The sequence below is a fragment of the Cucurbita pepo genome, chromosome 9, assembly GCF_057944985.1.
Source record: "Cucurbita pepo subsp. pepo isolate OVF chromosome 9, ASM5794498v1, whole genome shotgun sequence".
NCBI lineage: Eukaryota > Viridiplantae > Streptophyta > Magnoliopsida > Cucurbitales > Cucurbitaceae > Cucurbita > Cucurbita pepo.
The window spans coordinates 12,806,051-12,829,969 of NC_141806.1; the positions used below are offsets into that span (position 1 = coordinate 12,806,051).

At 37.0% G+C, this 23,919-nt stretch overlaps 5 protein-coding genes across 7 annotated transcripts; 1 reads left to right on the forward strand and 4 right to left on the reverse strand.

Moving 5' to 3' along the window:
* Nucleotides 1-40: 40 nt before the first annotated feature.
* Nucleotides 41-3,129, reverse strand: TPS14 (terpene synthase 14). Its single transcript, XM_023686416.2, has 5 exons — nt 2,430-3,129; nt 1,694-1,912; nt 1,457-1,595; nt 488-736; nt 41-405 (listed from the first exon to the last, which is right to left on the reverse strand). Exons 1-5 carry the CDS (start codon nt 3,089-3,091, stop codon nt 115-117), a joined length of 1,560 nt encoding a protein of 519 aa, XP_023542184.2. The 5' UTR covers nt 3,092-3,129; the 3' UTR covers nt 41-114.
* Nucleotides 3,130-9,681: 6,552 nt separating this feature from the next.
* Nucleotides 9,682-14,106, reverse strand: LOC111802462 (uncharacterized). 3 transcript variants are annotated; one of them, XM_087127002.1, is made up of 7 exons: nt 13,998-14,106; nt 13,692-13,835; nt 12,438-13,416; nt 12,168-12,346; nt 11,157-11,193; nt 10,619-10,686; nt 9,682-10,438 (listed from the first exon to the last, which is right to left on the reverse strand). In XM_087127002.1, the coding sequence occupies exons 2-7, from the start codon at nt 13,787-13,789 to the stop codon at nt 9,979-9,981; spliced, it is 1,821 nt and encodes a 606-aa protein (XP_086983128.1). In that variant the 5' UTR covers nt 13,790-13,835; nt 13,998-14,106; the 3' UTR covers nt 9,682-9,978. The 3 variants fall into 3 exon arrangements, with proteins under 3 accessions (XP_086983128.1, XP_023542612.2, XP_023542611.2); XM_023686844.2 differs by having other exon boundaries at nt 13,945-14,086; XM_023686843.2 differs by having other exon boundaries at nt 13,692-14,076.
* Nucleotides 14,107-14,856: 750 nt separating this feature from the next.
* Nucleotides 14,857-17,251, reverse strand: HSA32 (Aldolase-type TIM barrel family protein). Its single transcript, XM_023686951.2, has 5 exons — nt 16,993-17,251; nt 16,656-16,847; nt 16,361-16,568; nt 15,169-15,392; nt 14,857-15,082 (listed from the first exon to the last, which is right to left on the reverse strand). The coding sequence occupies exons 1-5, from the start codon at nt 17,224-17,226 to the stop codon at nt 14,978-14,980; spliced, it is 963 nt and encodes a 320-aa protein (XP_023542719.2). The 5' UTR covers nt 17,227-17,251; the 3' UTR covers nt 14,857-14,977.
* A 2,336-nt stretch (nt 17,252-19,587) lies between these two features.
* Nucleotides 19,588-22,530, forward strand: LOC111802580 (protein DESIGUAL 2). Its single transcript, XM_023687004.2, has 4 exons — nt 19,588-19,832; nt 19,946-20,046; nt 20,147-20,361; nt 21,059-22,530. The coding sequence occupies exons 1-4, from the start codon at nt 19,736-19,738 to the stop codon at nt 21,282-21,284; spliced, it is 639 nt and encodes a 212-aa protein (XP_023542772.2). The 5' UTR covers nt 19,588-19,735; the 3' UTR covers nt 21,285-22,530.
* Nucleotides 22,475-23,442, reverse strand: LOC111802573 (oxygen-evolving enhancer protein 3-2, chloroplastic). Its single transcript, XM_023686994.2, has 3 exons — nt 23,101-23,442; nt 22,737-23,032; nt 22,475-22,662 (listed from the first exon to the last, which is right to left on the reverse strand). Exons 1-3 carry the CDS (start codon nt 23,390-23,392, stop codon nt 22,564-22,566), a joined length of 687 nt encoding a protein of 228 aa, XP_023542762.2. The 5' UTR covers nt 23,393-23,442; the 3' UTR covers nt 22,475-22,563.
* Nucleotides 23,443-23,919: the final 477 nt, after the last annotated feature.

Genomic DNA, 23,919 nt, shown 5'->3' on the forward strand with positions numbered 1-23,919 from the left:
TAACATAGAAACAAAAACAATAAAATGATTATTTTCATCGTATAACATCGTTACATTTGACATAAACTACATTGATATCACATTTTGCTTTCTTTCATGCAACATACCCTAATATTATATCTCCACTCTTTCATACAACATCGATTTCACTAGCTTCTTAAGCGTTGGAAGGTTTTGATTTTCATCGTAACCATATAAAATCGGAACAAATCTCGCAATATTCAAAGAAGTTTCCATGAACGCAAGAGGAAATGGACTCAACGACAAACATTCTCTATTGAGCTTCTTCCATGCATACGAAATCAAATTGGCTATGTGTTGTCGTGAGCTCTCAATCGAAGCATCTTTATTGTCTTTCATGTAGTAATTCACGTATGATCCATCATATCCATCTTGATTCTCATCCTAAGTTCATGAAGAAAGTTAAACTCGTCATGTTCTAGCAAATTAGAGAAGAACATCGATTCATCAATCGATTTGTACGAACCTTGGCGCTTCCTAAGTCGTCTTGAAGCCTCAAGATTGTTGCGGTAGAAGAAATAATTTCAGGGTCGTTGTCTAAAAGCTTCGCGGTTTCATGGTTTATTCTTTGTCCTAACAAGAAGAACGCATGCACTAACACTACATGCACGCCACTGCTCACTGCTCCATTTCTTAGATACTCTTTGGCACTTGGTGAATAACCAGAAACGAACCATTCACTTTCTACTAGGAATGCGTCGCAAAGCTTGGCCCACTACAAAAATAGTCAAAATAATGGATTAATATAAATAAATAATTAAGGAACACGAATTAGGTTAGGAATCATAGACCCTTCACACACGGGTCTCCACACATTTTGAGTCGTGAGATGTATTTCTTATGATCTATGATCATCTTCTTAATTAGCCAATGTGAGACTCTCTTCCAACGATCCTCCCGTCAAAAAAACTATACCATAGAGCCTTCCTGAGAAATATGGAGCCCTCGAACAATCTCCTCCTCTGAGGCCTATAGAGCCCTTGAACTGTCACCCCTTAATCGAGGCTCGACTACTTTCTCTGGAGCCTTCAAACAAAGTACACGAGCATGCCTCTAATACCATGTTAGGAATCATAGACCCTCCTCAATAGTATCTTTGAATAAAGTACACCCTTTGTTCAATCCTTAGTCATTTTTTACTACACCTCCAAGGGTCCTAATTTTTTTTGTTCGACACCGAAGATTCTATTGACATTGCTACATTAAGGGCATGACTCTAATACTATATTAGGAATTACGAACTCTCCACAATGGTATGATATTATCCACTTTGAGCGTAAGCTCTCATGGTTCTACTTTTATTCCCAAAAGGCCCTGTACCAATCGAGTTGTATTCTTTACTTATAAACCGATGATTATCTTCTTAATTAGCCAACGTGGGACTCCCTCCCAACGATCTTCAACAAATTAATGAGTTGAGTAAGAATATAATTACCGATTTTTTTAAGGAGTTGATTGGATTCCAACCATGCTTCTTATGGATTTTACTACTAATTTCATTTGTCATTTCATAGAGTGATTTGAAACAAATCCTCATACAGTCTGGTAGTGCTTCAGCCACCGTAAGATCCCATCTGCAGCAACAAATATGGGGAATATAAGTTTTCAGTTCTGTTGAAATCAACATACAATGAATTTGAATTTGAATTTGAATTTGAATTTGAGTTCATACCTTCTAACAGCTTCTGTGAACAGCTTAAGTTGGTCGAGCGAGGCGTAAACATCGAACATGTCGTCAATAAGATAAATAAAAGAGATGGGTTTTGAAAGTTCAACTCTTTCCTCCGAAAAACATGGATCTGTGAGGCAAACTAACGAACAAATGTACCATTTTAGCGGTTGGTCCCTTGCAAATCCCAACACTTTGCCCAAACCTGTGTCTGTCCACCATCTACAACCAACATGACATTAGTTTAACGTTAGTATAGGATAACATAATTTGGTCGGTTAATTGTTAGGAACATGACTCTATTGTCCACTCCTTCCTAACAATTTTCTTCCTAACAATTTTCCTCTCGAACAAAGTACATTTAGAGCTTTCCTTGAAGCCTATGGAGCACTCGAACAGGGCTCGACTCCTTCTCTAGAGTCCTCGAACAAAGTACACTCTTTGTTCAACACTTTGAGTCACTTTTGATTACACCTTCGAGACTCACTTCTTTGTTCGACATTTGAGGATTCTATTGACATGGCTAAGTTAAGAGCATGACTCTGATACCATATTAGAAACCATGACTCTCCATAATGGTATGATATTGTCCACTTTGAACATAAGCTCTCATGGCTTTACTCTCGGCTTTCCCAAAATACCTCATACCAATGAAGATGTACTCCTTACTTATAAACCCACGATAGCCAATGTAAGACTCCCTCCCAACAATCCTCAATATTAATTCGGTCGAACTTACTGTGTGAACCGATAAAGTTCCCGACGACGCATGTCCTGGGCAACGTTGAAATCCATTTTGGCGACAAGTTGGAAATCACGGGTCAATCTATTCGTGTCCGGTAAATCCCCCATTCCAAAATAATCCTTCACCAAGAACTTAGAGAAGCTCGTATGATAAGGATTCGCCAAAGCTTTAGCAACATGCCTAGCTTTTTTACAATCAACATTGTTCATGACGTATTCACTCATGATTCGAGCGCTAAAAACTCGAGCTTCCTCGAGTATAGCTTCGCCTGGCAAGCAAAATTGCGAAGCTTCAAACAAACTCATCACCCCATTGATATCATTCTCAAGCTCCTGCTTGAAATGGCCATCCTCGTCCATGAAAGCCTCGAACATGTCCGACGGCACAAAGTAGCCACCTTGTCGGAGGAGTCGAAAGCGAAGAGCGACTTCATAAAGTTCGTGGTTTGCATAACCAACGTCAAGGTTGAGTGAGGCTGCGTAATGGCGTTGTAAAATAAGGTCGATCTCGGCTTGGAAACGGTAGGCGATGCCGAGACGGTGAGCCGTATCGATCAAGCTTAAAGCTTCCAATGGGTCATCTAGATCGCTCCATGTTGTTGGAAAGGGGTTTTGAGGAGGATTAATAGGGCGTTGCTGGATCTTTGTTTCGGCCATTAGTATTGGATGGATAAGGATTGAAGAAGAAGAAGAAAGCAAATAAATTTTGGTTTGTTTTGTTATGATATGGATGGTTTGATCTTTCATCCTTATATAGAAAAATGAAGAGAGCTATCGTTGTTTGAATGAACAAAAATATTAATAATTTAATACATTCTTTAAGATTGTTTAATAAGAGGTTGTTTGTTTTTTATTTTTTATTTTCAAATAAAGTATGAACTACAATGATTTTTGTCAAAAGCTAAATTATATTTTTTTTTAAATTTAATTGGCTCAAACTATATAAAAAAAAAAATAAAAAAAAACTTTCGGAAATTACAATAACATTATTGATGACATATGGCATCGGTTGGAGAGGGGAATGTATGAGTTAATAACCTACTAGCAAAAGAAGTTATTGAGCCCTGGAAGACGTCCTTCTCATGTTGGTAGGAAGCAAAGGTGCAGACTTAGGATAACTATTTAGTAGTTATTGAGCCTCGGAGGACGTCCATCTCATGTTGGTAGGAAGCAAATGATGCTTTTCTCGGAGGTCTAGAGAAAGCTCCAATCAATAGACACTTGGAGAGCGCAGTACAACAGAGAGTTGTATGCTGCGTTCGGGAAGGATGAATCACTCCTGAAAAGGAATCTATTGATTCTCTCCCAATTGGTTGGACCGTAGGTGCGATGATTTACTTCACGGACGAGGTCTCTGGTTCAAGTCCAGGATGGCCCAGCTATGCTAAGGAAAAGAATAAAAGAATAGAAGAAGCATCTGACTCCTTCGTGCAGGCCCCACTTGGCTCGGGGGGATATAGCTCAATTGGTAGAGCTCCGCTCTTGCAATTGGGTCGTTATGATTACGGGGGGTGGACATTGTTAGGAATCATGACTCTCCACAATGGTATGATATTATCCACTTTGAGCATAAGCTATCATGGTTTTGCTCCAATTGGAGCAAGTGACAGCCTATACATTAATAGGCTTGACTTAACTAAAGAAGTTGACTTAGCAAAAGAAGTTATTAAGGTAGAGAAGAAAGTTTAATGACTTCTGCAATCCTGGTAAATACGGATGAGATGAGATATATGTTATTTCCACGACAAAAAAAAAAAAAATAATAAATAATAAAGCATAAATGGTTAAGGTTCGTGGGTAAATCTCTCCTTAAAATCTCGAGTATGGACTATTACACATGGTATCAGAGCTAGACATCGGGTGGTGTGCCAATGAGGACACTGAGCGAAGAAGAGAGGTGGATTGTGAGATCCCACATCGATTGAAGAGGGGAACTTTCGGGGTGGACATCGAGCAGTGTGCAAGCGAGGACGCTGAGCCTCGAAGGGAGGTGGATTGTGAGATCTCACACTGATTGGAGAGGAGAGCGAGTACCAGCAAGGGCACTGGGTCTCGAGGGGGGTGGATTGTGAGATCCCGAAAACCTCTCCCACAAGTAGATATTATCCTTTTGGCTCATTACGTAGGGGCGTAAAGATGAGTACACATTTTTTTTGTTTTTTTAGGGCTCAATTATTAAAGGGTTATTTATGGAATCATATTTTAAAAAAGGACGCCAAGTGGCCCTGTCAGCAGAGTAGTGTCAGGTGGAGAGAAAATGCATGGATTTTATTTTATGACAAAAAGATATTATTTTATGCGTTACTTTTAATTATACATTTCTATTATCACTAAAAATAAAACGTGTCACCATCGGGTGCATTTAAATTATTATATGAAAAAGAATAGTAACACGATTTTATTATTTATCTTTTAAAAAATGATGAGAATTTAATATTATAAAAGCAATTAAAAAAAAAAAAAAAAGTAGCTTCCAAAAGTGGAACACAATTGATAAGTCTGAACGTTTCCATTTCATTCCGTCAAAAAAGACGGTTTAGATTTTAATTTATTATACCTATAAATTTTTTTAAAAAATTAATAATATTCTTAAATTTTTTAATAATGTCTCAAGAGTATCTTAGACTTTAAAAAAAAATTAATATATATATATATTAATGTATTTCAAAAATATTTTTTTAAGTTTTCATTAATTTTATTAATATCCTAAAATTTATAAATAAAAAATTAATGTTTTTATTATTAGTACCCAATAAACTTTTAATAATAATATTAAAAAAATTTGAGATCATTTATGAGGGGAATATATAGGTTCATTCTTATATTATAATAACTTTTTTTTAAAAAAATTTACCTAAATAAACAGTGTTAATATTATTTTTAAAATTTCCGAGCTATTTTTTTACTACTGGTAAGTCTATTTATTTTTTTTTTAAATTAAAAAGTACTAATGATATAAAAAAAAAATCAATAGTATTTTAGAAACGCAGATAAAAGTTTAAGTACATTTTTGAAATAAAATATTAACATTTTCTATATTTTTGAAATAAAGTATGGATGTTGGTAAATATATTTTTTTAGACTTTTATAAAAATTTAAGAGTATTATTAAAAATTTTGAAATTCATAAGTATAAAATTTAGGAGTATTTTTATTAATTTAGCTTTTATTTTATATTAATTTTTCAAATTTCATTTTTTTTTTCTATTATTTAATATCGATTTTTTTCTTTTTTGAACTTGTTAGGATTTTAATTTGAAAATTGAAGGGCTCGAGATTTTAGAGATATTAACCCAACTACTCGTGGTGTGAGTCAAATGGTGACCCATCACTAACTTGTGGTGTCAAAATTTTCGTTCATTCTTCCATCAACGTCTAACTCATTTTCATTCATTAATACATATGTTCACGTCTAAAAAAATAAAAATAAAGATGTAGAGAATTGTCACGGTTATTTATGTCTAAAAAAATTGCATTGTGAGATCCCACGTCGATTAAAGAAGAGAACAAAGTATTTCTTTATAGTTGTGGGAATGAAGCATTTTTTATAAGAATGTAAAAATCTCTCCGTAGTAGACGCATTTTAAAAACGACGAGATTGACGGTGATACATAATGAATCAAAGCTGACAATTTTTTTTTATTTTTTACAAAAATAGTAATATAACCCATCGAAACAGACAATATCTACTAGCGATGAACTAAAGGCTCAATTAATTATTTAAACATGTAACACGTGTTGAATAATGTTGTTTGTTTGGAAGAGAGTGTGTACATATGATTGAAGATAACAATGTTTTGTAGGTACAAATTTGGCAGCCAAGCAGGACCATCTACCCTACCCACTAGGAAAACGTTTGATATGACTTGTAAGAAACATTAAAAGATTTTAAAATTCTATTTTTTATTCAATAAATTCGTTGATTTTTTTATTAAGTGAATGTGTTATGGACATAATAATCGATTATTATAAGGAATGTGTTCTGTTTCCCTCTCCGACCGATGTGCGAATTCATGGTCAGCGTTCTCACTGGCACACCATACGGTGTCTGGCTCTGATACCATTTGTAACCGTCCAAGCTCACCGCTAGCAAATATTGTCTGATTTGACTTGTTATATGTCACTATCAGCCTCACGATTTTAAAACACATCCATTAGGGAGAGGTTTCCACACTCTTATAATGAATGTTTCGACTCCCTCTCTAACTGAGGTGGGATCTCACAATACACCTCTCGTGAATGATAATATATCTGTATAGATATTTAGGACTTTTGAGTGAAACTAAAGTCAAACTCACGAGAGTTTAAGCTGATTTTCTTATCAAAACGAATCAATATTTATCTTAACCGAAATTTAGTTTTTTTAGTATATGAAAGAAAATGGTTGAAATTTTGACGGTCACGATTCAACACACACCATAAAATACTTATCAAATGGTGGAACACGATCCAACTCACACCACAAAATTGATAAATGGTTATCGTAATGTCTTTATAATTCCAAACCTTTCTAACCTAATTTCTAATCAACTATCGACCTTCAATCATGAAAGAAACACAACATTAGAAATTTAGAGCCGTGTTTAATTTCAATTCAAAAACAAAGGTTTGTGTAACCGTTCAACCTCACCGCTAGTAGATATTGTCCGTTTTTTTCCGTTATATATCGTGGTCAGCCTCACAAAATAAAAGTAGCGCATGAAATAAAATATTTTTCTCATTATATAATTCGAGCCATTCATTTTTTTTTCTCCAAAATTTTAAATGTTATATAATTAAATTTTATGATTTGATAAAATATTTTTAAATAACTCTTTAAATAAATTTTATAATTTTAACTTTTAAAATTATAATCAAATACCAATTATGTTCATCTCTAAATATTTTAAAAGTATATTTTGTTTAAAAAATTAGTAGATATTGAACGAACAAAAGATTGGTTGAAATTTTTCGCACGACAAAAATGAAATGGTGCGAGTCTTGTCCACCCTCAAATTTGAATCCCCACTAGCTAAGTGGTGGGGTTATAGTTTGACTCGCACCACAAATTGATGAATAAAATCTCAACTTCGACGATCACGACTCGAGTTTCAAGATTGTCGATATCTGAAAATGAGATGTTACCTCCATAGGCTCCACACCAAGTGAGGACAACATGGTGAGTGTTAGCATGTTCATCATCCTTAGGAAGTTAGCTAGGGAACCCATCCTATAAGCTATGTTGTTGTCCTAGGTTGGGTGGCACTACCCTTCGGTACGTGCCAGCTCCACTAGTTACCCGCACGATCAACGTTCTCTCACAAGACAGATCATCCTTGCATGGTAATCTCTTACTACCCACTCAACGAGGAGATAACATACAAGCAAACAAACTCAACGGGGAGATAACATTCGTCAATCATAATAGGTCATCCTCCTTCAAAAACCGCTGAAAGCATATAAAATAACATCATGCACAACATACTCATTCATATTGCTCAACTCGAATTCTAGTCATGCATATTCTCTTTATAGATTTGCATAATATATAAAATAGTATGCTTCTCGAAAATCTCAACGTAGGGGCATAACAGTAATTTTATCCAAACATACATACATTACATACTCACCCAAAAACACCCTTATGAAGTCCTTAACATGCATCTTTTAACCACCTAAGGTAAGAAGTGCTTGCATGTAGCATGTCCTAGTGATCCCAACAAGTATTACTTGCCTAAAGTTCGTGTGATTACTTAAATGGATAGCACGTCTTTCCGAGCTAGCTTTTCCACGTGCCAGGAGCTCTAAAATTTCTGAAATTTCTTTGGTATGTTCTAATTCAAGTAAAATTAGGGTTAGTGCCGAAATCAAGACGAAAAATTGATAATCAAAGGCCAAATAAAGCATAAAAGAGTCACTCGTGCGCATACACTCCCCTAGGCATGTGCGTATACAAATGTGCCTAGGGGGAGTACATTGGCTGGGCCGCGGAGTGGGTCAGGTTGGCTTGAGTGGATCGCCTTCGGTTTTGAGTCGAGTGAGTGGGTTGAGAGTGAATTGGTATGCCTTTCTTTTGTCAATCCGAGAAAGAAGAATGAGAAAACTAGAGCGGAGACAGAAGTCAGGATTTATTAACCGTCTATCTACCATAGATAAAAGAATCAAAATCCGATAGTAGCTATAGGCAAACTCTAACATTCCATGCCACTCTTTAAGGTTATCTTCAAGCTATAGAGTCCTACGTAGCGCAGATTAATTCTAATTTTCCCTTAACAAACCCGCACCCAACACGTGTTGACACCGCAGCCAGTCGCGTTCCATCGCGGCCATCTGACGCGTATTCTCCTGCATTCAGCTAAACTCAAACTTATTTCGCGATTTTATTTTCCTTCCGACTTTCATAACTTTCTCTACCCAACTTTCTAGACTCATATTAACTATCATCCATATCCATAAACTTGCATCAACTTACTTCACTTCATCATTTTTGGAACTTTAATAAAAAAATTCTATATAATAATTTTAAAAGTATGATTGAAAGGACAATATTCGATCATTAAATGCACACCACACCACACCACACCAATTTTGGCCCAAAAAATTGGTACGATAACTCCAACAAATTGCATGGGAAAATGCCAAGGTGGTCAATTAAAAGATGTTGTTGGTCCATCAATGACTTCTATAGCCAAGCTCCTTCAATATTAGCTATGCCATTCAAACAAAACAAAGCGACTAACCAACCACCAAGTGTCATATCATTTTCAATGCGCCATTTGTACTCATTCCAAATACTAAGATACTAAATATCGCCATTTGTACTCATTCCAAAGACTAAGATACTAAATATCATTGAACCACAAGTTTACAATCGCTTGTGTATCACAACTTGAACTATCCAATCAAAATTATGAAGGTTCGATTTGAAATTAAAATTTTGGTTCGGTTTGCAAGTTGACGTTATTTTAGTCGGGTCAACCCCACCAACCTTAAAATAGAGTTGCAACTCTATCCTAACTTTTGAAAAAATTGTAAATGTTTAACCATGTGTGACTTGTAAATATATATAACCTATGTTATGGATAAGTATGATATAAATAATTCAACAATCCAATCCATTAGAGTCGTGTTGAGAATTCTGTTCGGGTTGCTCGAATCACTAACCCAATGAACTCGAAATTTTGGCTAGTCTAAAAGATTTTTACAGCCCTACAGATTCTGACGATTAGAAGCCAGGAACGAAAACCAGATGTGTCACTTGCCAACATATATGAGAGATTCACCCTTCTAGTTTATAAGTTAACAAGAACTGTCAACACGACCATAATTATAATAAGAAAGTCGACGTCAAGTTTTGGATCAACTATGATTCTGCAATACTGTGGAATAAGCATTCCGGAAAGTCTTAGCTATGGAAATTAATGAAGCTGCCTATGCATCACTGTCAATACAATTACTTTTACCATATAGCAATGCCAAACAACAAACTAAGTTTCAACTTTTCTTTTCTTGCTAATTATGTTTGTTCCCTCTTTTCTTTCCCATGGACCTAAAACAGTTGATATTTTAATAACCATTGATTTGGGGTCTAGAGGATGACCCCATAAGCCGTGAAAAAGGCATCTGAGGCCGTCCTGGGAGGTTGCTTTGACTGGGAACCCGATCGGCCACGTTCGAATCCGAAACCGACCTAGAGAAGGCTTGAGCCAGCTCAAGTGCTGAAGCTACTTTCCCAGGACGCACGTCGGTAGAGTTCGAGGCAGGTTTTGGCTGCTGCTCAACAGGCTTGCGCCATGTCTCTGGAGAAGGTGGCCGCTCGAGCTGCTGCTGCTGCTGCTGCTGCTGCTGCTGTCTTTCAGTGTCTCTATCCCTCCTTCGATTATCAGAGAAGTTCCTCCTTTGCATCTCTGGATCTGCCCTGTTATCCCTTCTCTCACCTTCCTTACCATGCCCTGTTTTTCCAGTTCGATGCACAGGAACTGGGGGCCCTTGAACCCTCTCAGTTCTTGAAATGTTTTCTTCAATCCTTCGGACAACAAAAAGTAGGGCATGAACAGTTATTTATCGTACAAGAAATTAATGAAAAGTAATAATTTAATCTATTCGAAGACAGCTACGAAAACTTTCTTCTTTTTCCTAATCCATTTCTTCTTTGTTTTTTGTTTGGGTACATAGAGAGTAATACATTCAAAGAAAGGTTCATTACCTTCCGGAATTTTGAACAAGATCATGGTTGTTATTGGTGGTATTATCAACCCCTCGTTCCTTCAGAACCTGAGAAAATGATAGTGGTATTAACAGGAAGTTGAGCCCACAAAGAAGAGGGGGATCTGAGACGTCAGTAAACTATTGTCAAACGCCAATAAAGAACAGGCACGACACTGTAAATACCCATATTCTTTCAAAAGTTGTCAGACTTCAAAACTAACTTTGGAGTAGAATAACTGTTAGAATGTATTAGGAAAAGTTGATGTTTTTAATAGCATTCTTTTCCGACTTAATTGTCACCATGTCGATTTTTATCCAGTATTCTAATAGATTTCTACTCTCATAAGCAGTTTTGAAACAAAGTCGAAAATACTATTGCAACTTTATGAAAGAATAGTGGTATTTTTTAAACAAAGAGCAAAATTCAAGGGTATTTTTTATGATTTAGCTCATAATTTGTTATCCAATAACTGGTGCACAGAATACATCATAATTACAAGTAGCGGACAAACCCAAAAACTAAAGATTTAACTGACCTGCTCCCGTGGGCGAGCACCACCAAACACAGAAATCCTGCACACGGAAGAGACATTTACCTTCTATGAGCAAGGTAAGTGCCACTAAAAAATCCCCCAAGCAGAAAAGTCCAAGTTGTACCAAAATTTTAGAGACAAGGAATATATAAAAATATATAAACTACTCCCCTCCAGAAATGCAGAGAGGTTATGTCTTCTGGTACATACCAAAAGTTCGATATTACAAGAGCTAATTTTTGCCCATCGGAGTTTACAATTTAAGATTCAAACGTTACCTTTTAAAAGTGAACCCACCAGCTAAGCGAACAACATGAACTTGTTTACTATTTCGTTCTTACAAGAAGTTCCACCACTAAGGTTTAGATTTGATCTGAAATGGAAAATGCACCTATGACCCAACATCTTCATCAAATTCCAAATTTTTTTTAAGTATACTCTTTTCTTTAAGTCAGTGCGGTCCTCTTCAACTCATAGCCCCAATATGCTTTGTTGCCCAGACAAGGGATGTATCATTAACAAACCCAGGTAATCCACCCACATAATTTGAAAACTTAACCTTTTGTATCACGTTCAACAATTCAAATGGAGTTAGAATTCACTGACAACAAAACAGAAGATGACTCGAATGTCGATTGCATATGGACAGCCGTAGATACACTTCATTACATTTTTTTTTTATCCCAATCCAAAATTCTTGATTTTTTAAAGTGTATACTTTATGCAGCTAAGATGTACATCCACACATCAATGAAATTCGAAAATGCTCATATAAACAAAGAAAACCCAATAGGGAAATGGGGAAACGCTGATGAAACAACCTATAGTGGTGATCATGGAAGCAAAAGATTAACTAATGCATTTGATGTATTTGACTAGTAGACGCAAGCAAAACTAAAATTAAACAAATAGTTTCCTATTGTTTCAACAGTACGCATCTTCAAAATGGGTAGGATGTAGAAATAGAAAACAAAGTAGAATATTGTCAAAAATTGCCAAGTTCGCGTTACTGACCTGTCTCTCCCCCTAATTCCTTCCGGTTGTTCAATGGGTTGTGACCGGGGCTTCAGGTTCAATTTTGGACGCTCAATTCCTTCCTTCCCACTCTCAGAACCAGCTGAACTAGGTTTCACATAATTTGAATTTCCATGCACTTCATTCACATTTTCAGCAGAAACAGCATCAGGAATCATCTGCATTCGAATAACCGTGTAACAAGGATGAGTAATTGAACTGTAAAATCTGAAGCAAAATGTATTGAATCATAAAATGAACTGTCCATACCTGCTTGTTATCAGGAGCAATGGGTTCTGAACCTGCCAATGGCTTTGTTCTTGGAAGTAATTTCAACTTTGGGCGTTCTGATACTACTGGACCCACGCCAGCCATTTGATTAGGCTCAGAATGCTGAACTACAGAAACATCCATTTTAGAAGATCTATCTTTAACAGCATGATATTTAGGAACTACAACTCTATCACGCTCGGAAAAATCTTGTCTATTTCCCTCGGTTCCATCATCTATGCCAAGTTGTCTTCCTACATGCCTAGCTAATGAAGCATCACGAAGTTCCCTACCATACGATACATCAACCTTGTCAACGGAACTACCACAACCTTTTGACTGAACTTTAATATCTGGTTCAGAAGATGCGACAACGACCGCATCAGTTTGATAACCGACAGACGTTTGTGACTGCCATCTCCCTGAAGACACCTTTTCGAGAGCACTAGCATGAGCAAGCTTTGAGACAGCACTAGGTCCAGCCCACGCAGAATGAGAATGTTCTTTAACCACAGAAACCACCTCCTTCCTTACTTGCCAAGCATTTGGATGAGCCCCAGAAAAGGCCATCCCGCTGCCTCCACCAGAATTCTGAGAAGCAACACCTGAGTGGAGAGCGTCACCAACTCTCCCTGCGTACGAATTTACTGCACCAGAAGTTGGAAACTGCGACATTGGAGCCATCCTCTGCCTCCCACTTGATTCATAGTCAGGCTTTAACTCTGAACGACTAGGCAGAACCCTAATGCTCTCATCGCTGATAGTTCGACGTGGAGGTGTTACACCACCCAGAGGCTTCCTTTCATCCTCATCGAAATTTCGGCCAATATGTGCAGCAGGAGCGAGAAATGGAGTTTTGTCATCAAAATGACTGATTGCCGGAGATGAATGCGGCCTAGACCGATGGTCCGACCTGTTCATAGGGTTCCCCCACGATGTAGGGCGATCGAAACTAGTCCGATCTGAAGGTCTGACGGTTCTTCAAAAAGAGAATGAAAAAGCGAAATCAGTCCATCGCACTTGCATGTCCACTTCGGAATTAATTTAACAAACCGAAAAGAATCATAGTAAACAGGATCAAGGAGGTTATAAAACTCGGATCTAGTTCTTCAATCCAAACTCGCATTGAGAAATGAACATACAATCTATAAGACAAATCAAATAAACACCACTTCGCACAGAACCAAAATCAAAGTAAAGGGTATTGTAAAAGCAATAAAACGAAAATAATAATCAAGGTTAATCGAGACATACACTCCAGGAGCAGACGGGAGAGGCAGATCATTAGGGATAGAACCTCCATGGAAATCCTTGAGCGTCATAGTATTACCACTCCCTTTCTTCTTCGACATCGTTCCAAATAGAACCCTAATTTCTTCTCAGTTTCTTCACGTTCTTCTGGTAGATGAATTGACAGAGATTTAAGTAGCAGAAAAAACGGAGAACAAAGAAAAGAGAAAGAAGAGAAAGCCCGCAAATCGCTAGAGATGAATGGGTGTTATCGCACAAATTTAGCGTATCTCTCTGATGATTGAACTGCAGGCGCGGCTTCCCCTTTACCTTCTCACTGCTCTCTCCCTCGCTCGCGGACCAGAGACGATCGCCTTCTTTCTTCTCTCGTCGTTAGATTGGTCAAGCTTCTGTGACTCGCCGCCTCCTACACAGTTTTGGACCGTCTGATAATCACATCGGCCCAATAGAGACTACTGCTTATGGGTCCGGCCCAATTTTGTGGCTCAGATTTTCTTGCCTAGGCCCAAGCCCAATATCAGAGAACGATTTTTGGTTTTTATAAATTTTAAATATATAAAAAACATTAAAGTTTGGTTTCCATTTATTTTTATTATTCCAATTTTGTTCTTTGTTTTTTTTTTATTATTGTATCAACCATATATTGTTTGTTTGCCGACTCAATAATTTAAAAGTCATTTCAATTATAATAATAATAATATACCTATCATTACTCCAAACAAAAAATTGTATTTTAAGTATATATTTATTTACCAACATTTATTTAAAATATAATTTAATAGAAAGATATTGTCGAAGTTATTTATATCCAATGTTCACACATTATTTTTTATCAATTTCTCGAATGATCTTTCGGTACACAGATAAAATTCATTAACCTCTTTGATAGAAGATGGCTACTCTATGGCAAATGTAAGTGTTGGATGAAAGTCTCATGGTCATGACACTTATGCTCAAAGTGGAAAATATCATACCATTGTAGAAAGTCTAACGATCGAAGGCATACTTTGTTTGAGGGGAAGAGCAAAGCTACGAGAGCATACGCTCAAAATGAACAATATTTATACCATTATGGAAGGTCGTGGTTCCTAACTGTCAGAAATTTAAGCCGTCACTGATGTGTCTTACAATTTCATTAGTTGTAGCGTCAAATTTCATCACATTGGAGTTTTTAAAAAAACAAATTTTATTTATTGACAGAGATTCTTACAAAAGTAGTTTTTGAATTGATCATTTTAAGCACCAAAACACACTGCAACAATACGATCTTGAACATAATTCTCTGGAGTTTAAAAGAAGGAGGAAGCAAGAACGGAGGAGTGGTTTTTACCCAGGTTGCGGCCCCGGAGGCACTCAAGATCCATAACTTGGGAGTGATCCACAAAGAGATTCACCTAATTACAGGGCAAACAAGAATGTGTTATCAGTCATGGAGTAAAGGAATGTAGATGCAACCGTATGAAAGATATTGTTTCTATACCTTTGAGCTGTATTGATTGATAAACCACTCCAACGTTTTGGGATTCGATGCTTCAAACATTGTTTTCTCTAGGCCAAGACGTCCAATGATCTTGGCAATAATGTCTGTTCGAAGAGAATCAGTGTGTTTACTGACATCGTCTGCGTCGATCATTATCATGTCTGCCCCAGCTTCTAGGCATCTCTCAGCCCTTCTGATCAAAAGATCAACATCCTCTACAAGTTCTGCAACAAGTTATCGTGATAAAAACTCAAGATTTTAAAAGTAATAACCATAGAGATCATGTTGAGGATTATGTTGAGGATTGTTGGGAGAGGAGTCCTGCATCGGCTAATTAAGGGGTTGATCGTGGATTTATAAGGAATACATCTCCATTAGTATGAGGCCTTTTGGAGAAACCAAAAGCAAAACCACGAGAGTTTATGCTCAAAGTGGATAATATTATACCATTGTGGAGGGTCCGTGATTCCTAACCGATCATTACTTGTCAATGGAAGTTAAAACTAGTTGAATGGCCTTGAGAGATTCAGAAAGGGTACCAACAGTCCAACACCAACAAAGAGGCTTTATATGTTTGAGGCAAGTGATATATATTGCACTTATTGCACCATGAACACTAGCATTGATTCCACATTCGTTATATCCATCACCCATTAAAGGTTATGAAATGGACCCAATTTCATGACATCAAGCATGCAAAAGTAAAATAGAACTAGAGCAACAATTATGAACAACAGTTTCATCTATTGCAAGCCAAGAGAGAATCACCACATCAAGAGTTATGTAGTAGGATCAAATGCCAGCATGATGAACCCAAGAACAATTTTAGAGCAATCAAGAGTGATCATCTTACAAATGACAAATTTAAAGCAATCAAGATGTGTATCAGGCTGGTTTTTTCACAATCCAAAAGTAATCAAGATGAAACCAAGAACAATTTAGAGCAATCAAGAGTGATCATCTTACAAATGACAAATTTAAAGCAATCAAGATGTGTATCAGGCTGGTTTTTTCACAATCCAAAAGTAATCAAGATGAAACCAAGAACTTAGAGCAATCAAGAGTGATCATCTTACAAATGACAAATTTCAAGCAATCAACATGAGTATCGGGCTGGTTTTTTTTCACAATCCAAAAGTAAGTCCTAGCCCTAGAATAAAGAAATCGAACAGATTTGCAATTGAAAGCTTACCAGAAGATCGAGGTCTTGGAACAATATAAGCTCCAAATGCTCGATCGCCAGCGGGAATGTCCGACTTATTGAACTTCACTGCAAATTGAGGCTTAGCCCTAAGGCCACCGTTCTTAATCAAGCGCACATATCTCAGAAGAGTTTCTTCAGGAACTTCAAGCGAGTCTACGTTAAGCTCAATAGTATCAAAGCCCATGAGCTTGCATTCCTAGAGACACCATACTCCTAATTATCACTCCAACTTCGATCACAAAACAAAAATCAAGAAGATTAATGGCATCCCTCTTACTCTCACCTCCACATACTCTTTGAAACCCGACGGACCTTTGCGAAGTAAATGCTCCGCCCAGTCACCCGTACTGACATAAATGTCATGTCGATGAGCCATTTCCGTCACCTCTTTCACAAACTCCCTCGGCAACAGGCTGTGCGAACCTCCGGAGAACTTCAATCCATCGACAAATTGACCCATCGACTCGAAAATTTCCTTCATAACATCAATTTTCGCAATCATATTAAAGAAACAGCGATCAATAAGCCGAAATCATCTTTCAGAACCGCGTAAGCATCAAGCGTGTTGGATTTCAAACATAAAGCGTAGAATCAAAGAACAAGATATATAACGTACGAACCTGAATCACATCTTGGCTAGAGAGAGAGTAATGAGGACTTCTCATCTCTGTAACTCCACATCGCCGAGGCTTCTCCGGTCGATCTTCATCCCCAGCGAAGGTCTTCCACCAATAAGCAGACATTTCCTCCAAGGGTGTGATGGTTGAATCAGAACCAGAGTAATTCTCCCATCTCCTTCCTCGGAAATTTTGGGCATATTTACAGACATTTGCTCCACTTTTTCCATCTGTCATTTTGGAAAGTTATAGAAACTTCGATCTCTTTCTAGAAAAAATTTGTTGACGTTACGTTAATCGTCACGACCTCATGTATTTATAGATCTGTATAATAAATATTATATTCTAAATCATAGATTTGGCAACAATCATGAAATCATATATTTTTTATAACAAACCGCAGATCATAGCTAGCAAACTACTAGATTATCTTAGAGAGATATGATCTATTCTACCGATCTATTCTACAGATTCTCTCCGGTTAAATTAATAAAAAAAATCTTAAACAATATCTATAAACCCAAAAAAAAATTAAAAAAAAAATTTAGATGAATCGATTAATATTTGGTGGTACAATTATGGTTCAACCTAAAAAAAAGAAATCTTTTTTTTCAATTTTTTAAAATTTTGAAAAATACTTTAAATTTTTTAAAAAATATATTTAAAATATTCTTACGCTTTAAAAAATTAATATTAAAAAATTTGGAGATAAACTATACAGAGTTAATGGATATATGGTAAAAAAAAATTGAATTTTTATTATTTAAAATTTTCATGTATATTTTTAAATATAATAATAAAATAAGTATTTTTTAATTTTATATATATATATATATATATTAATGAACCCTTTAGAGTAATTTTGAAATACTAATAAAAATTAATATTTTTAAAGTATAGTATTAATGTTTTATCCAAAACTAACAATGATATTTTTTTTAGATTTGTTTTTTTTTTTTAATTTAAGGATAATTATTAAAATTTTAAAAGTTTAGAGATTTTTTTAGATAAAGTATAAAGTTTATGAATATTTTTATTAATTTAGTCGTTTCATATTGATGGGTTTATTTTATTCATATTAACTTAAATAACTTGAACACTGTCAACCGATTGTTGTGATATGGAGCCTGATGCCTAGATCTGGTAGAGATATATTTGGAAGATATTTAGTAAAGATATGATAGAGATATATAGGATAGATATTTGGTAAACATTTTATATATATATATATATATATATATATATATATATATATATATATATATTAGATTATATCTGGTATGGAAGCTATATTTAGTAAATTGAAACCATATATATATATATACCGGGCAATATTTCTATGTATTCTACCTGTCATCAATAATAAAACCTTTAACCAATATTTCTACTGTATTTTCTCTCTTTTGTTCTTTGCGTTCATCTTGATCGAGTGTGTGCGTTGTTGAACGATCCTAACAATTGGTATTAGAGCTAACAACTGGTATCGATACTAATAAGGATGGTGAAGCTGATAAGGAAATTAAAGAGGATGATGAAAAAAAAATAATTGAAGAAGAAGAGAGCTAATAATTAACAAATATACAAAACATAACAGTTAACTAAGGTTAAAAACCAAGCAACATCGTTCGAACAAAAATATGATAAGATTGAGATGAGGAGCCTACTCACGTTTTTACACGATTGAGAAATAAACGAATTATGGATCACATCATCGCCCATCAACGATTGGGATAATCAATCGAGTCATTAAATAAGTTTCGCAATCAACATAGAAATCAAAATCAACTGAAGTTAGCCAAAATAGAGAATATCAAGTTGGTGTATTATCCTAAAACACGATAAAAATAACGACCCTTCACATTGGTATGATATTGTCTACTTTGAACATAAACTCTGGTGACTTTGTTTTTTGTTTACTCAAAAAGTCTGGTACCAATGAAGATAGCATCTCTCACTTATATACGACCCACGATTTTCTCCTTAATTAGCTAATCTGAAACTCTAACAATTCTCAACAATCTTCCCTTCGAACAAAGTACACCATATGGTTACTATGACTAATTTTCGAGACCCACAACTTCTTTGTTCGACACTTGAGGATTCTATTGACATGACTAAGTTAAAATAAGGGCATAACTCTAATACCACTGAAAGAACATAACGACCCTCCACATTGGTACGATATTGTCTACTTTGAACATAAACTTTCGTGGTTTTAGCTTCTGGTTTCCCCCAAAAGGTTACCAATAGAGATAGTGTCTTTCGCTCATATACCACCACTCATGATCTTCCCGAATCTATAGTCAACATCTAATGAGCGACCGAGAAGAACAATGGCGAGTTTCCACATTAGTTGGAGAGAGAAACGAAACATTCCTTATAAAGGTGTAAAAACCTCTCCCTAATAAACGCGTTTTAAAACTATGAGGTTGACAGCGATACGTAACGAGTCAAAGCGAACAATATCGATTGAAAATTGTTTTTCCAAAAGGAATTATATAAGTGAAAACAAGACGATCTTCTCTTTAATTAGCGAATATGAGACTCCAGCAGGTTTGATTATAATTAAAATTTGAAAAATTAATTAATTCGCTTCAACTACAATTATTTTCTTTGCTTATTTAAACCGAGAAATTCATTTCTTTGCTGATTTCTTGCTGATTTCTTGCCAGAGCTGTGATGATAGGACTAAGGAATCTGGAAGCGTTAGAAAATTTCTTGGGATCCTGTTCATTCCTTGACTCCCATGGAAGGCATCTGCACCAGAAAGAACAGGGATAACTACAGAAAGGAAAGAAGCTTTCCTGTAAATTTTGACTCCATAGATGATTCCTTCCATACATGTAATAGTGCAATCATGGGTTTCCTTTATTCCATCTTCCTTTCTCAAATTCTGACCTCCTTAACCTTTATTCCCGATCACAAATCTTGAGAAGAGCTCTGAATTTCGCTGTAGATATGGCGCAAAATTATGGCTTTCTGGTCTGCATTTTGGTCATGGTAATGGACGCTGTTGCTGGATTGCTCGCCATTCGAGCTGAAAAGGCTCAGAATCAGGTAATGTTGAAGTAAAGTGAAAAGAAATCGTTATGTATAGCTCGCTGTAGACATTTTTTTAAGTATGCACGTTAAGTGTTCGACGTATTTCCTCAATCAGGTGAAATTACAATCGGAGAGCTTATGGGTGTATGAATGCAGCAGAAAGCCGAGAGATGATGCTTTTTCTCAGGGGTTGGCTGCTACTATTCTGCTTGGGCTCGCTCATGCCATTGCTAAAGTGCTTGGTGGGTGCATTTGGATTAGGAATATGCAACATTTCCAGCAATCAAATGCTAACAGGCGATTGGGATTGCTCTTCATGATTCTCTCATGGTAAGTCTCCGTTACACTAAATCAATCCTCTCCTAGCGTTTTGAGCATTATCATTTCAAGTTTAGTGAAAAATAGTTTGTTTTTTAAACATTGTTCAACCGATTGAATGCTAAGAATAACGACTCTCCACAATGGTATGATATTGTCCACTTTGAGCTTAAGCTCTTATGGTTTTGCTTTGAGCTTCCCCCAAAGGCCTCTCCCAACAATCCTCCCCTCGAACAAAGTACACCATAGAGCCTCCCCTGAGGTCTATGTAGCCCTCGAACAACCTCCCCTTAATCGAGGCTCGACTCCTTTTTCTAGAGCCCTCGAACAAAGTGCACCTTTTATTCGACACATGAATTACTTTTGACTACACTTTCGATGCTAACAATTTCTTTGTTCGAAACTTGAGGATTTGATTGACATGGTTAAATTAAGGGCATGACTCTGATACCATATTAGGAATAACGACTCTCCACAATGGTATGATATTGTCCACTTTGAGCCTAAGCTCTCATGGTTTTGCTTTGGACTTTCCCAAAAGGCCTTATACTAATAGAGATGTATTCCTTTACTTATAAACCCATAATCATTCTTGCCAACGTGGGATTTCCTCCCAACAATTCTCAACATTTTAAGCATTTGGAAAGTCTCCCAGTCTTGAATGATTTGAAATTGATGGAGGTGTTTGTGTTTTTGGGTGGAAAATTAGGATTACTTTGGCTATTGGGTTCTCAATGTTGGTGGCGGGGACGGTGGACAATTCCAAGAGGAAAAACTCTTGTGAGATATCAAGTCATGGGCTGTTTTTGATCGGTGGGATTGTGTGCTTCATTCATGGGCTCTGTACTGTCGCTTACTATGTTTCTGCCACAGCAGCTTACAGAGAGGAAGAGAGGAAATCCAAAGAAAAGCCTTCTGTTCCACAACATGTTTAACCCAATTGACACCCATTGCCTCCTGTAATGACATTATAACTTCAAATTTATTGGTTCTTTATGAAATTTTGAGTCCACAGCTTAGTTCATGTTGGAAACATCTGTTGTTTTCCTGTTCCAACATTTGCCAGCCAAATCTAAGCAACTTTAAGAATCTGCTTCACATGGGAAAACATCCATTTTTCTTTTTCTTTATGAGAACTCTGTTTGGTAAAGGATTCCCTTGAACATCCATGGCTAAATATGCACCGAAGCATATTCAAATCTAAGATGCTCCAAGAATGCAAAACATGTAAAAATCTAGCAAGAATTTTTTTGTGTAACACTCAGTAAATGAACGGTCATAACTGAATGAAGAGTGATTATGAAGATCCAATAATTAATAAATGCTTAAAAGAACTACACCTCTTTTTTCGGTAACTCAATCATAAGACCGTCATAATTAAGTATTGTAACTACTCATGCCCACCGCTAGTAGATATTGTCCATTTTAGCCCGTTACATATCGTCGTCCGCCTCACAATTTCATTGAGGAGGACTTTTCCCTAGGACGCACCTTTGGTGTACCAATTGAACGCGTCTACTAGGGAAAAGTTTTTACACCCTTATAAGGAATGTTTCGTTCCCCTCTCCAACCGATGTGGGCTCACACAATTCACCTCCTTGGTGGCACACCGCTTGGTGTCTGGCTCTGTTACCATTTGTAGCAGCCCAAACCCATATCTAGTAGATATTGTGCGCTTTTACCCGTTACGTTTTGTCGTTAGTCTCATGGTTTTAGAACACGTCTACTAAGGAGAGGTTTCCACACCCTTCTAAGGAATGTTTCATTCCCATCTCCAACCACTGTGGGATCTCACAAGTATGCTTAGCTTTGAGCAAGATGACTTCCTACAATTTTTTTTAAGAAGAATGCGAGCGAGAACAAAACATACTAAAAGAATCCATGTTGGTTTATGAGCCTGATCTTCATTATTAGAACCAATTCAAGACCGTGTCATAGGAGAATGTCGGGGTCACCAAGTATCAAATTAAGATTTCAATTTCTAGTCCGAATCTCGTACATGGGTCATTCGTTTTATGGTAAATCTGATTCCGTACTCGAGATTACTTCAAGACACTAAAATGTTTGACAATCAAGCACAGATCAAAATAAACAAAGCAATATAAGAACTTGAAAAGAGATTGAGTTGAGAGTTGAAACCAAATTGAGTTGATTTAACATTCTCATATGTTCACAAAACAATCTTACATCACATTAACAGCAAACGCTCTTCTCCTAACCGAGCTTGGACAGGACATCGTTGAGGGTCGACACTGTCTGAGCATAATACTTCTCTGCTTCTGAGCTGCTCTTAATCTTTGCTGCATAGTCCAACTGCAAGTGTTCAAAACAAAACGTCAGAAACAACACAAGTAATTCAAGATTCAAAGCTATAAAACAACACTCACATTGTTGATGTCTTGGAAGAGCTTTCCTGTGAGGTCCTTAAGGGCTTGCTTCTCTTCCTTAGGCTTGGCAGAGATGATTGTCTTGAGATCATAACGGAGATACTCCGCCTTGAGACGAAGGTCGTCTCGAACGAACGGCCACGCCTTCTTGTCTATCGATCCCTTTACATTGATGATATCCTTGGCTGATTCTTTCGCCCTCGCTACGGCCAATTCTGGACTTTGTGGTTGCAGGAAGAATCGCTCCTTTAAGGGCAGGTCCAAGTCTCGTGGCTGGTCCGAGTTCATAGTCCCAGCTGCAAGAATCAAACCATATTGTTATTTAAGTTGATGGGTTATGGTAAATTTAATGTCGAGCACTTACGGAGTCCACCGGAGGGAGGGGGTGGGGGACCGAGCTTGATGGGCTTAGCATCAGCGAGAACGGCTTGAACGAAAGAGCCGGAGGCGAGACCGGCGGCGACCAAGCCAAGGACGGACCTGCGGGTGGTCTCGGGCTCAGCAGGCACTTGCTGGGCTCTGATCATCAAACCAGAGCGGGGGACGGAGAGCCTGCTGCTGCTGCCAGCCACACTCAAGCGGGTGGAGCCACTGATTTGAAGGCTACCTTCCAACACAGCTTGAGAGGAACCACATAGCCCTGCCATTGACGCCATAGCTTATGATCAGCTACCTTCTTTTTTTTGGTTGAGAATTATATTGGTGGAGAGTTGCAGATTTGTATATTTGGTTATGTGACGCAGAGTAATTGGGGACACCACCTTATCTGCCAAATTTCTAGTTGGATAAATTGGATATGGTCTTAACCAATTGTGTAATAACACGTGTTCACTGATTCTTCTTCATTGGACAAGTAAGATAGGTTCCAGCCTGGCCACTAGAATTTCGCCACGTGGATTTGTACTTGTCTTGTCTCTCCTAACATTTGTGTGATTATGGCGACCATACTTGTAACAACCCAATAATTCATCAGATACGGGGAGGGACGTGTCAGCGAGAATGCTGGTTCTCAAATGGGTGGATTGTGAGATCTCACATTGATAGGACCCTGGCTCTAAGAAAGGTGGATTGTGAGATCTCACATCGATTATAGAGTGGAACGAAATATTTCTTATAAAAGTATGGAAATCTCTCTTTAGGAGACACGTTTTAAAACTGTGAAGCCTAACAAGCCAAAGCGGAT